We start from the raw sequence: 13,222 nt of genomic DNA, 5'->3' as shown, positions 1-13,222 counted from the left end.
GCCCGGCAGGTGTGCACGGACTGGGTTTAGTAATGAAAGGCTTTCAATGACCAAAAAAATTATTCAGACTGACAAAATAAAAATGCCATTCTTCTTATTTTAAATAATAATACAAATAATAACGAAATTATTCTTCTAAATAACAATAAGCGTCATTAATAATAAAAATCTAGAAATCAATTTTGTTTCTTTCCACTTTCCTGGTTTCGCTTTCTCTTTCTCAAAGAAGTTTCTCTTCTTTGCCGTCTTCCGTGTGTCCATGGCGTAAAATGAGGGCGTGGGGGAAGCGGAGACTTGAATATTTAGGGGCGTGTTATTCTAATGACGATCGATTTCAGCCGCGGCATTAATCAAGGGCAGGTATAGGCTACGTGCACGTAACCAAGGAGTTCTACTTCCGCCGCCTTGAGTGTGCGGTCGACCATTTCCGGTTCGCAGCGAGACGGCAGGTTTTGATTGCGAAAGATGGCATATTTCACTCGTTGTTTACAAGGCCTCCCGAAAATTGATGTGAACGATGTCCACAGGATTGTTGACCACTCTTCACCTGCACCCGGTTGCAAGCGTGTAAAAGGATTTCGATTGTACATATCAAGTTACATCCACAACTTTGAAGGTGAGTAGCGATAACAGTTACCTCAGCTGTTAGCGGCTAGATCAGCTGTTAGCGTTAGACATTGACTAGCTAGCAGCCAAGTATTTTAACTCGCATTAAATCATGTCAATATTACAACATACTTTATTAGTGTTATTAAATACCTTGTAATGTTAATATGATTATCAACTGGTTGTGTGTATTTTTCATTTGGTTTTGTATTTCCTCTCACTCAGTGTCCAAGAAAGATCCAGTGACAGGAGTAGTGTGTGTGAGGGCGTTATGTCATCCGTCAATGGACAGATCTAAACCACCTCACAGTTTAAGTGTAGGATAAGTGTAGTGTTAAGATGGTTACCCATGTTCCTGGGTTAATCGTGTTCTTTTGTTTCTTTTCTCTAGGTTAACCATGTTCATTTGGTTGACCATGTCCCCCATTCACGTCAAAAACGACCAGTGTACGCTTAGTTACTACTATGTTTTCACTAACAGCAATCAGTGTTGTAGTAGCAATGTAGTGGTGTAGGGGTAGTATAGTTTGTTTTTCCAGGTATGCTGAACATCCCATGTGAAAGGTGAAACACATAAGATAGGTATAGAAGTGTATGTAAATCTGCTAAGTCTAATGAGCTATACTGTAATCTTGGTACTTTTTAAGTGGGGATTCTGATTGTACCTGCAAATTAAACTGCTCCACTGACCACATTAAAAGAAAAAGATTAATCCCTTTACTAACAGTGTTTACAAGTAAAAAGTTAAGTTTTTACTAGCTAACAGTGTACAAAAATAAATAGTAGCTTACTTGAGTATTCCATATAAATATATGACAAATCAGTTATACTACTCCTGTTTAAATATATTTTTTAAACATCTTGTTACAGGTGGGGCTGAAGGACTCAATCCCTGTTGAGCTGGCCCATCACAGCTGTACATGTGTAGCTGGATCAGTGCTCTGTAACCATTGTGTGGCTCTACTTTTCCAGTCTGCACATTATTCTCAGCTAGACATTCCAGTTGTTCCACCAGTGCTGAGCTGTACGGAGAGTGAACAACAGTGGCACAAGCCAAGAACCCTGGCAAGTCTTGGAATAATGTAACAATAATTTCAATACTACATCTACACATCACATACGCTCATCGCTGCTTATGGCCTATATTCACAGGGTGTTAAACCAGGTCCCGTCGAGAAGATGGCTGTGCTGTCTGCCAAACCAAAGCAGAGGACCATGGCCGAGGGAGTAAGGTGAGAATTTGGCTAGTAGTTAGTAATCTATTAATTAATTTGTTAGGCCTACTTTTCTCAATCAAATCAAGAAAGCTGTAGTTTTGTTACTTGTCGTCATTAAAGGAGAAGTTCACTTTTAAAATGAAAATTCTGTCATCATATACTCACCATCATGTTGTTTCAAACATGTATGAATTTCTTTCTTCTGCTGAACAGAAAGGAAGATCTTTAGAAGATTATCAGTAACCAGACAGTTTTTGGTACCATTGACTTCCATAGTATTTATTTTTCCTACTATAGAAGTCAATGGGACCCAAAAACTGTCTGGTTACTGACATTCTTCTAAATATATTCCTTTGTGTTCAGCAGAAGAAAGAAATTCATACATGTTTGAAACAACATGAGGGTGAGTATATGATGACAGAATTTTCATTTTAAAAGTGATCTTCTCCTTTAAGTGATTAGTGGTGGAACGGTACACAGTAGTCATGGTTCGATTCATACCTCGGTTCAGACATCACGGTTTGGTACGAGTTCGGTACAATGGAGGAAAAGCAAAAAAAAAAAGAAGTTTTATTAATAAAGTAAAGGCATAGAACCAGTTTATCTGTAGTCCACTGACAAAAGTTTTATATAATGAGTTTATTAATTAAATTAATAAAAAGACAAAAAGACCTTGAGATATGTTTAATTGTACCTGAATGAATTGAAAATGAATTTGCTACATTTGACTAATATATTTGTTTTCCTAAAAATTTAAAATTACATTTTAATTAACAGTAACTTAAACATTTTGCATTTTGAATGATGTCAAAATGATGGAGTACATTTTTATTATTTATTTATTTTTATACCGTGTATTCTCTGTGTAATTTTAAGCACCGAAGCGTGACTTCTGTACCGTTTCAGTAAACTACGAATACATGTACCGTTCCACCCCTAGAAGTGATATATCTTACTGGTGTTTCTCAATTTGTTTCAAATAGGTCCACACTGTACAAAGCCATCAGTGGAGAGTTGCTGGACCTGTCCATTCTCAGAGTGTCAGAGATCTACAAAGAGTTCACCCCTGTTTCTGCACCAACCATTTGTACAATGGGTATCACCTGTGAGGTGCCACTAGTGGACTCTGCACTCGGTTTGGTACAAGCAGGCAGTCCCCTGTCATACCAACAACCCAAGGCAAGAAGTCGCCCTTTTCCTCACCATGACGCTCCACCACGCCCAGATTTGCCATTGGCTGGCTGCAGACTGGAGACATCATGCAGTATGTTCGTTTTCACTGAGCATCAACAGCTGCACTTCAAGTCACTTGAGGTTACCTGGGAGATGGCTAACAAAATAGAGGATGCAACTAGAAGTCAAAGTTCATCAGCAGACTGGCATAGACTGAGAAAACCTAGACTCACTTCCTCACATTTTGGGGAAATATGCCATGCTAAACCATGCACCTTAGATAAGATGGCAGACCGGCTGCTCAAAGGGGTCCGTCAGACAGCAGCAATGAAGAGGGGTCTCGAAATGGAAGCTGATGCCATCAAAGAGTACTGCAAGCTCAAGAGGGTGAACTACTACCCTTGTGGCTTCATAATACACCCTGACACTCCATGGCTAGGTACATCCCCAGATGGGGTTGTCTTTGACCCAACAGAAAGTACTGAATTCGGCCTTGTGGAAATAAAATGTCCAAACATTAAGAGCTATGTGGATTATCCACATCTGAAAATGAAAGACGGCAACTTGGAATTGAAGCAGGGTCATGGTTACTACTGGCAGGTGCAGGGTCAGCTACTCCTAACAGGGATGGAGTGGTGCGATTTTGTGGTGTTTGCGGAGGAAGACACCCTGATTCAAAGAATATACCGGGACAATGGTGTGATGCAAAAAATAAGAGAGAGAGCAGACTTCTTTTTTTTCTACACATACCTACATGCATATCTGCAGTAATAAAATGAATTATCAGTAAACAATAACTGTCTTTGTTCTTGTTGATATCTCATTATAGTGTGAGGCCTTCAAGTGGGTTGTTTTAAGTTAATTTAAATTTGTCAAGTTACTAATCAGAAAATATGTGCTAAACAGTGTTGTAACACAGGATTGACCACTTGCCTTAAAGTGTACACAGCAAAGGTGAACCCACACCAATGTATTGCTAGAAGTTAAACTAATATTCAATGAGTCAGGCCCACTTTGGGGGAAATTAAACAACACAAAGAGAGACCAAGTTAATATAGATTTCAAATAAATAATTTATTAATTAAAAAAAGTCAGTAAATGTAAGCTAAAACTAAATTGTGGTGTGAATCAGTATATTGTTTGTAAAAAAAAAAAAAAAAAAAGGAAAATGAGGAAGAGCAGCAGCCAGCCATGAAGCAAACATTCAGATTTCTACCTGGCTCTTATGTTCTCTCCAGTCTTTGACCAGAGGTCCATTTTGGTAGTTGCACAAGATACAAGCTACAGTGAAAAGTTGGTTAATGCTCCCTGAAATAGACAAAGGGATTACCGTGTCAAAAAGTTTGTTCTCCTTAACCCGCCTGATCAGCCTTTCAACATGAACTCGCAGCCGCGCGATTGACTGTGTCTCCAGGACGTCCTGTGCTGCCATTTGTTCCTTGTTGGAGCGGAAGGCAGGCCTGTGAAGTCTTCCTGGCACAAGGTTGTCCACCCTAAAGCCCTTGTCCACCATCACAGCCATGTCAGGGGACAGGAGAGGTATGATGCCAGACATTCTGAAGAGCTCACGGTCACTGATAGAGCCCCCATAGAGAGCAGAAACAAATGTCAGAGGACCATGTGGTGCCATGCCAATCATGGCCTTGAAGGTACAGTGTGATTTGTAGTGCGAGTACACCTCACTCTGTAGCACAAGTGAGGATGGAGTTTGACACCGCAGTTCTGTGCAGTCAACAATGACCTGAGTGTCTGCATATTCCTTGAACTCAGGAGGTAGGCTGGCTGTGATTTCTTCAGGTGTCATCCAGATACACACAGCTCCCAGTACACAGTAAAGAAAGTTGGCCCAGGTTGTGATGATCCTGCCGGCTGTTGTCCGATGGATGTTAAATCGGTGGCCAAGCTCTCTCTGTGTGCATCCGGTTGATAGATAATTTAGAAAAAGAAATAACTCATCTATGGGCAGCAACTTAGTTGATCTGCTCGATGTTGTCTTCTCTGCCACACTTGTCACACGGATCATCCTTGATGTTGCTGGTTCGATGAGCCTCCAGAATGCCATCAGGTGGTCATAAGAATGGAATCTTTTAAACAAAAAACACAAAAATAACATTGCTGTTAGTCATGGTAGTCTAATTTAGTTACACATGATCAATTATCTTAATTTTTATTCACTACATTTATTTTATATGAAGAAAAGACAATGAAAGGTTGTGTTGAGTAATGTAGGTAGCACACGTTTTGGCCTGATCTCATTATGTTAGTCATAAATTACATTACTTTTACTTTTGATATTTGATGTACACTTGAAGGAAAATACTCTTCCTCTTGTAAGGTGGACTTTTAGTGGAGCAACATTTTACATGTGTAGTAGCCCATCTTTACTTTCACTAAAGTGCATGACTTGTGTGATTTTTTTTTTCCATCACTGTTAATATGGTACAAGATATCAGCTTCCTGCAATTCAAAACACTTAATTATGACTCACCTGGTATAAAATCGGATGTCCTCGTCCGATCCTGCAAAGCGCTTCAGTCCTAAACAACTCCGCAGCTGGAGAGCCTGAATTTGTAGTTCGAGCTCCTTTACTTTCTGGCGAAGTGTATCGTTTTCCTCAGCTAACTGATCTGCGACCATTGCTGTGGTAGGAGTAATACAGTAATCATGATCTGGTGCCAGGGTAGCCAGCTCCATCTCTTCTTCTGAGTCGATGTAATGGACAGGAGGAGGGCTATCCGCTCTGGGTCTCCGCTCCCACACGCTCGCCCTCGGTACCGGTATTTGAAAATTATTCCAGGAAAAAAGAGCAGGAATGGCCCCTTTCTTCAACCTTCTCAATTTTCCCGGGTTGTTTACAAAATCGACCTTTTGGAAATGCCTGCTGCAAACACGACTCGTCTTGCTTGGGGTGAAGTCGTCCCGCCGTACTCTTACCATCCATTCGGCTCTCACCAACACATCCACTGGAAAGCTATGAAAGCTTACAGTACTGTTGTACCTGGACGAATTCGCACACAGGGGTACACAACAATGGAGTGCGGTCTTTTTCACGCGTTGAAACGCCAACCGCCTCTCTTTTACCCGAAATCCGCTCATGTTGAAACTTTGTCTAACTTATGTCTACTCAAAACTAGCGACTCCGGAAAATCTCCACGACGAAAACAACAACACCACCTACCGGAAGTAGTCGACCGCACACTCAAAACACGGAAGTTAACCGGAAGTTCTATTGTGCACGTAGCCTATTGCGTACACCAGAATTTCAAAGGTACGCACAGCTTCATAAATCAGGCGATGAGAAGAGTGTAAGCATAATCTTACGCCAATATATACGCCCATTTCTACGCAAGATTGATAAATGAGGGCCATTGTTTTTAAATATAAATTTATTAGGTATATGACTGTAACGGATATTTTCCCATCGGTTAATCGACGTGTGACACGAGCGGGTGCTTTTAAATCGCTAATATAAAAGTGAAAGTAAAAAACGGCAACCTTGTTAACATTGATCAGTAATACATTTATTATTAACTGCTGATTGCAACTTAAAATGAATGTAATGAAATTAGAATAATCTCTCGTTTTAGTGATTCCCAAGTTACTTTTTGTTGACGTTCTAATCAGGCTATACTCTGGTCGGGCAAGTAAAATTCTCTTTCAGGTAGGCCTATTGTATTTATATATAAATATATTAGGGATGTGACTGTGATAAAATTTTCCCACCGGTTAATCGACGTGTGACACCGCTGAGGGCTTTTAAATCGCTAACTATAGTATAGTAAAATACAGACGTCCGCACAGACATTGATAATGGTGCAGAGTAGAGCGAGCATTTTCAATGTATTCCTATGGATGTAGGAATTAACTAAAACATTTTATTTATATTTTTGTGTCCACTGTTTAACCACAACCGCGTCACACACACACACACACATTCCAGAATTGCAATCTTGACATCGCAGCCTGTTCATTATAGCCCTAATACAATATAATAATAATAGTCAACCTAACATAAACGAATTACACTGCTCTGTTTAAATAGTCAGTAGTACAATTCGTACATTCACAGTAAGCACCGCACCACTGTGATGTTTCCAAGCACATTTTTGCGCGTGTGAAGAGGATGATTTTTTCCATCGATATTGGAACACGAGTGAAATACAAAGCCTATAATAGTTTAGCATCCAAATACATCGCAAATATTGAAACATTTTGATTCTAATGAGAGGGTTACGTGAGACCAACACTGCTTACTTTCATTTTTATTTTTACATTAAATTTAAAGGATTTGTTGTGGAATATTTTGAGTGTATCATAAAATAAGAATAAGGTAAGACAAGTAATATTTTCTGTCATATATATATATCTGCGCGACGTGCGTGTCTGTGTGACATCTGTGTGACGTCGTCATTATCATCTGGAAGACGTAATTCTAAGGGCGTTTGCTCATCTGGAATACGTCGCATAGACGTCCTTGTCAGATGTTCAAATGACATCCATTGGACATATCAGAGACGTTTATGATTAGAATCTTATGTCTGTTAGACATCTGATTTATGTAGCATAGATGTCGTTTTTAATTAGACATTTCAGACGTTCCCTCACATTTATTGATAAAAACTACAGCTATATGAATTGTGTCTACACATGATATAACTAAACCCAAGTATTTTACACTCAGAACGAAAGCACACAACAGTTATCTATGATTTGAATGTTTTTATTAGTGTATGAAAACAACCTTTAAAATTCTCAAACAAACAATCATGGATAAAAAAAAGATTTATTAGTGTAAAACAACCTTTAATTTCTTATATATTATAATTTAAAATTCTCGAACAAACACGGGTTGCAACAGAAGAACAATGGCTTTAAGAGGGCATTCTCCCTGGAGCCAAGCGGAGATAATCTTTAACGTGCTTTTCAGCCTCTGCTTCTGTCGGCGACGGAATAACAGGATTCTTCATCGCTGCTCCTGTGTGTTAAAAAAGGTAAACCAAAATTAATTTAACAAATAAAACTTATTTTTTTAAATTTACAGTTCATTTAATCCGCAAAATAGATTTTATTTCACTGGATTTGGGCTATATAAAAAGCAATGCATAAAATATGTTTGCAACACACTGCCGTTCAAAAGAAAATATTTTTTATGTTTTTAAAAGTCTCTTCTGCTCAAGGCTGCATTTATTTGGTTAAAAATAAAAAAAATAAAAACTAGTAATATTGTGAAATATTATGACAATATAAAATAACTGTTTTCTGTTTGAATAGGCTATATTTAAAATGTAATTTATTCCTGTGATGACAAAGTTGAATTTTCAGCATAATTTAGTCTTCAGTGCCACATAATCCTTCAGAAATCCCTCTATGCTCAAGAATTATTATCATTATTATTATTATTGAAAGCAGTTGTGTACAATTTTTTTCAGGATTTTTTTGATGAATATAAAGTTAAAAAGAACAGCAATTATCTGAAAAGGAAAGCTTTTAACATAGACCACCGTTCAAAAGTTTGGCGACAGTATAGGTTTTTGTGTGTGTGTGTGTGTGTGTGTGTGTGTGTGTGTGTGTGTGTGTGTGTGTGTGTGTGTGTGTGTGTGTGTGTGTGTGTGTGTGAAAAGAAACTAAAAAAAATAAATAATTTTATTCAGCAAGTATGCTGAATTGATCAAAAGCATTGATCAAAAGTGACAGTAAAGACATTCGTAATAATACAAAAGCTTTCTATTTCAGGCAAATGCTGTTCTTTCAAACTTTCTATTCATCAAACAATCCTGAACATTTTTACATAACTGTTTTCAACAGACAATAATCAGCAAATGAGCATATTAGAATAATTTCTGAAGGATGTCAGTCAGGACGCTTCTTATGTCAGTCCGGATTTATTTAATACGTGGGCCGTTATAACCAGGGGTGGCGCCAGGGAAGTTGAGATGAAGCAAAGATGAAGTTGACGATCGCCATCTCCGTGAATGCACATATATGGAGAGTGTTGCCAATTTCTTTTCGTTTTAAATTGTTTCGTTTAAAGACATTTCAAGCTTTCTTTAGATATATTTCTTAATATTCTCTGTGAGGCACACACTGAGTTTCGGTTAATTTATGATGAGATGCGCTCTAGTTAACGTGCAGTGCAAGTGACCGGGGCGCGCGGGCGCCTCCACGATTATAGCCTATGTCTGCTATATTTGCTTCTTAAATACATTCAATTCGTTGATGAAAAATGCATTAAAATTAAGATACAATTTATACAAAACGAAATTCACTTTAAAGAAAGTCTTTCTACAAAACAAAACTTAATGAAGTGGTCAAAATCATGTCTGACCCACTCCAAGTCTCCCGATATACTGCACATCCTATCTTTGTGCTGTTCACTTTTCATAATCAACATAGATAAAAAAAAAAAAAAAACAAAAAAAAAAAACATAATATTTTAACAAATATGAAACTAAATGAGCTTATTTAATGGCTACAACACATAGCCTATAGTAGGCCTACAGAATCTCTGTACAAATTTCTGCACATTCATTTACTGCTTCTGAATTTTACACACAAGTTAAAAGGCATTTGTTTGTGCATAGTATATCTGTAACATTTATCAAGTTCACGGATAATTGTGCTTGGATTTATTAATTATTATCTTAATTAATAATGCAACAAGGACAAATCATGTAAACTGCCTTGTTTGTTTATTCAGAATGAAATGGATCGCAAATGGATCCGAATGAAGAAACGTAAAAAAAAAAAAAAAACGTGAACAATGATGAACACAGAAAATTATCTGTGATCTATGAAGAATGAACTTTGGATGAACTTTGGATGGCCTAGGAGGAGTAGGCCTAGTAGGCTACAACTCTAATTCAACAAGGTTTTAGAATATAGAATATTTTTAAAACAAAATAAATATTTTTAAAGTTTATTATCCCGGGCCCGGTGTGATGCGTGCGAGTGGAGGAGACGCTGAGCATGACACGTGACGTGTTGAATTTTGTAACACAAGTGCTGGATCAAGGGATCAAGTTCGGCTCGGGCAGAGAATCTAAGCTCTGATTTATCTGATCCTGTTAATTAGCTTTGATCCATGTACTGCTTTTCAGAATGTCACCAAGTAGCCTACAAATATTTATGTAATTTTTCAGCGCGAAAACTCTAGCTAGCTGGGAACAAAGAAAAGGGTCCAGAGCAGCAAATGCAGTGAATGAAGTTCATGTTCTCATGGTTTATTTTTATGAATAAAAATGTTTCAAAACATTTTTTCACAAATCGCACCCTGCCAATTGTTCTGTGAAGAACATAAATATCGTACTTGCGTCTACTCCAAAATATGGGGATAGTCAGATTCAGGAAATCGACTCTTTTGGACTACTGCGCATGTGCTCCCAAAGATCCTCAGCACACCACAAGTGGAAGACGCAGCGGGAAAATTAGGTACGTAGCTAATCTGATTAATCGTCATTAATATGTGGTCAGTCAAATATATATTTGATTTTATATCAAATAAATTTAATAGATAAAGTTCTAACTTAATTAAAGTTGCGACGAATAGGCCTATGTGTTTCTGTGGATAACGTTTTGCGTTTGCGGTAACGTTTGCGTTTGTTGTAGTGGTCTAACGTTACTCTTTTAAGTTCTAACAAACTGTTCTTTAAATTTAAAAGAGTAATAACTGACGACAGACTTGCTGTAAAATATTACTAATAAATTACGGTACTATTCTTTGTCACTTATGACCAATTGTTGTTTTACCTCATGAATGCTCGAATGTCGAAACAAATGTTTCCATATCTAAAACGCTCATCAGTCTGTAAAACAACATTTTACACCGTTTAAACAGCATATGGCTGCTATATATATATATATATATATATATATATATATATATATATATATACACACACACACACACTCTCACACACACACACACACACACACACACACACACTTTTTTTTTTAAATTGAGATTTATACATCATCTGAAAGCTGAATACATAATCTTTCCATTGATGTATGGTTTGTTAGGATAGGACAATATTTGGCCAAAATACAACTATTGAAAATCTGTAATCTGAGGGTACAGAAAAATCGAAATATTAAGAAAATTGCCTTTAAAGTTGTCCATAATTGGTGCTAGTGCTGCATCACAAAAATAAATGTTTTATATATTTAAGGTGGGAAATTTACAAAATATCTTCATGGAACATGATCTTTACTTAATATCCTAATGATTTTTGGCATAAAAGAAAAATCTATAATTTTGAGCTTTGACAATGTTTTGTTGGCTATTGCCATAAATATACCAGTGCGACTTAAGACTGGTTTTGTGGTCCAGGGTCACATATATATATAGCAGCCATATGCTGTTTAAACGGTGTAAAATGTTGTTTTACAGACTGATGAGCGTTTTATGTATAATATTTGTATTTGTAAGACATTTTAGACGTACCTATTAAGAGTGATCCTATATTGGTTTTCATTATCCCTCGCTTTTGTCCCCTTCCGCACCAGTTAAGTTGTTTGGCTACAGGACCAAAGACCTTGGAACAGATTCTCCATACTGTTTTTTTCATTGTGTGTCCTCCACTGATGGATAATCTGTTCACCTTAAAAAATAAAAGGTAATATCAAACCATTACAAACAAAACACATATACTGGACACAATTTTCTTCATTACAATTGTTAAACCTAAAAATGTCAATGATTCTTACCATCTTTTGCATCATCCTTTTTTCAGATAGTTGCCTTTCCAGATTGTCTAGATCTTCCATGGATGTGAGAGGAAAGACATCATCCTCACTGTCCACCACTAGCACTGGAACATTGGAACGGCCTGCAAGGGACTGGACCACTGAAGTCAGGTGATTTATCTTCATGTCTAGTTCTTGTAATGTCTCCAGAATCACCCTCTCAACAGCTGCAATATAGTTGGCAATATGGTTTATCTGGGAGAGTATCTTTATTAAACTTAAAAATGTATAATTTTACAAATTTAGAACTTCAATTTAACGTACGTGTACATTGATCAGAGATGCAACTCCATCGCCTCACACCAGAAGCACCTGCAAGCACAAAAATCTCTTAACAGGGTTCCTACACATTTTCCATACTTTTCCAGACTCAAATTTTCAAACCTCTGTAGATTTTCAGATCATATTTAAAGTGCCCCTATTTTTCGAATATTCCCTTTGATGCAATGTGTAATGCAGCTTTCTGCAAAGTAATGAAGATGAAAGAGCATGCAATAAATAAAGTTATTGTTTCTCAAAAGAAATAATCGACTCTAATCGACTCAGCCTAAACAAGTCTAAAATGCTTCTGAGGGATGATGTAAAATGAGGTTTACAAAACGTACAAGGGGTAATTAGTCTTACTTTTCCAATTCCAATCATACCAGTCTACCTCTTTATGTAACTGACTTTAATAAATTAGGACCTATCTTGAAGAAAATAACTAGATGACTAACTTTTAATCTAAGCAGTTAATGTAGCCAGCCACAGAGATATGAACTAAAATGTAATCTCAAAAAGTTACACTTCTGGCCATAATTGAGATCAGTCTTTTTTTCTATAAAAACAAATAACTTACTCTGTGTTCTTGCCTGGTAGGTACTTGAGGGTCTCGGTTCAGAGATTGTGTCCTCTAATGGATTATACAGAAAATTTTACATTTCCTAGTGTTAGGCTGTTATTCATTGGCAGTGTATGTGTTTCCTGCATGTGCTAGCGAATGTTCTGTTACCTTGAATGTTAGGTGAGTGATCACTCCAAGCATCTTGGGGCTCGTCTGCCTGGGACAAGCTCACTGGAGCTAAGAAAGGTGAAGTTGGTAAGTTGCATTTGCTAACATGACAGTGCATGGAACTGGTACACCAGGCTCTTAAGTAATACCTCAATAATGACTGAAATTGACTTTAAAAAAAAAAAATAATATACTCTGCATTCTTCCCTGATGTGTAGATGGTCTTGGGTGTTGATTGGGTCTCAGGACAGAGAATGTGTTCTCTAATTAGTTATACAGAAAAAAAATGTTGTATTACTTTGTGTTAGGCTGCGACTCGTTTGCAATGAATGTGTTTTTGATTTCCTCCATATACCAATTAATGCTCTTTTACCTTGAATGGCAGGTGGGTGTTCATGCCAAGCATCCCGTTGGTGGTCTGCGTGAGAGAAGCTCTTTCTTAGATTAACTCACTTGACATTACAAAAGGTACTCGTTCTACTGCTAATAT

General features: G+C 37.3%; 2 protein-coding genes across 2 annotated transcripts; one reads left to right on the top strand and one right to left on the bottom strand.

Annotated features, from left to right (window-relative positions):
• The first annotated feature begins 499 nt into the window (after nucleotides 1–499).
• Nucleotides 500–4,140, top strand: LOC308686207 (uncharacterized protein). Its single transcript, XM_081394574.1, has 4 exons — nucleotides 500–616; nucleotides 1,477–1,671; nucleotides 1,759–1,838; nucleotides 2,807–4,140. The coding sequence occupies exons 3-4, from the start codon at nucleotides 1,786–1,788 to the stop codon at nucleotides 3,765–3,767; spliced, it is 1,014 nt and encodes a 337-aa protein (XP_081250700.1). The 5' UTR covers nucleotides 500–616; nucleotides 1,477–1,671; nucleotides 1,759–1,785; the 3' UTR covers nucleotides 3,768–4,140.
• LOC308686206 (uncharacterized protein) lies at nucleotides 2,838–6,148 on the bottom strand. The gene is made up of 2 exons (XM_081394573.1): nucleotides 5,485–6,148; nucleotides 2,838–5,080 (listed from the first exon to the last, which is right to left on the bottom strand). The coding sequence occupies exons 1-2, from the start codon at nucleotides 6,090–6,092 to the stop codon at nucleotides 4,201–4,203; spliced, it is 1,488 nt and encodes a 495-aa protein (XP_081250699.1). The 5' UTR covers nucleotides 6,093–6,148; the 3' UTR covers nucleotides 2,838–4,200.
• Between the last annotated feature and the right edge of the window lie 7,074 nt (nucleotides 6,149–13,222).

The sequence above is a fragment of the Scardinius erythrophthalmus genome (genome assembly GCF_964197995.2).
Source record: "Scardinius erythrophthalmus genome assembly, contig: HAP1_SCAFFOLD_43, whole genome shotgun sequence".
Classification (NCBI taxonomy): Eukaryota; Metazoa; Chordata; class Actinopteri; order Cypriniformes; family Leuciscidae; genus Scardinius; species Scardinius erythrophthalmus.
This window is presented reverse-complemented; position numbering and strand designations above follow the sequence as displayed.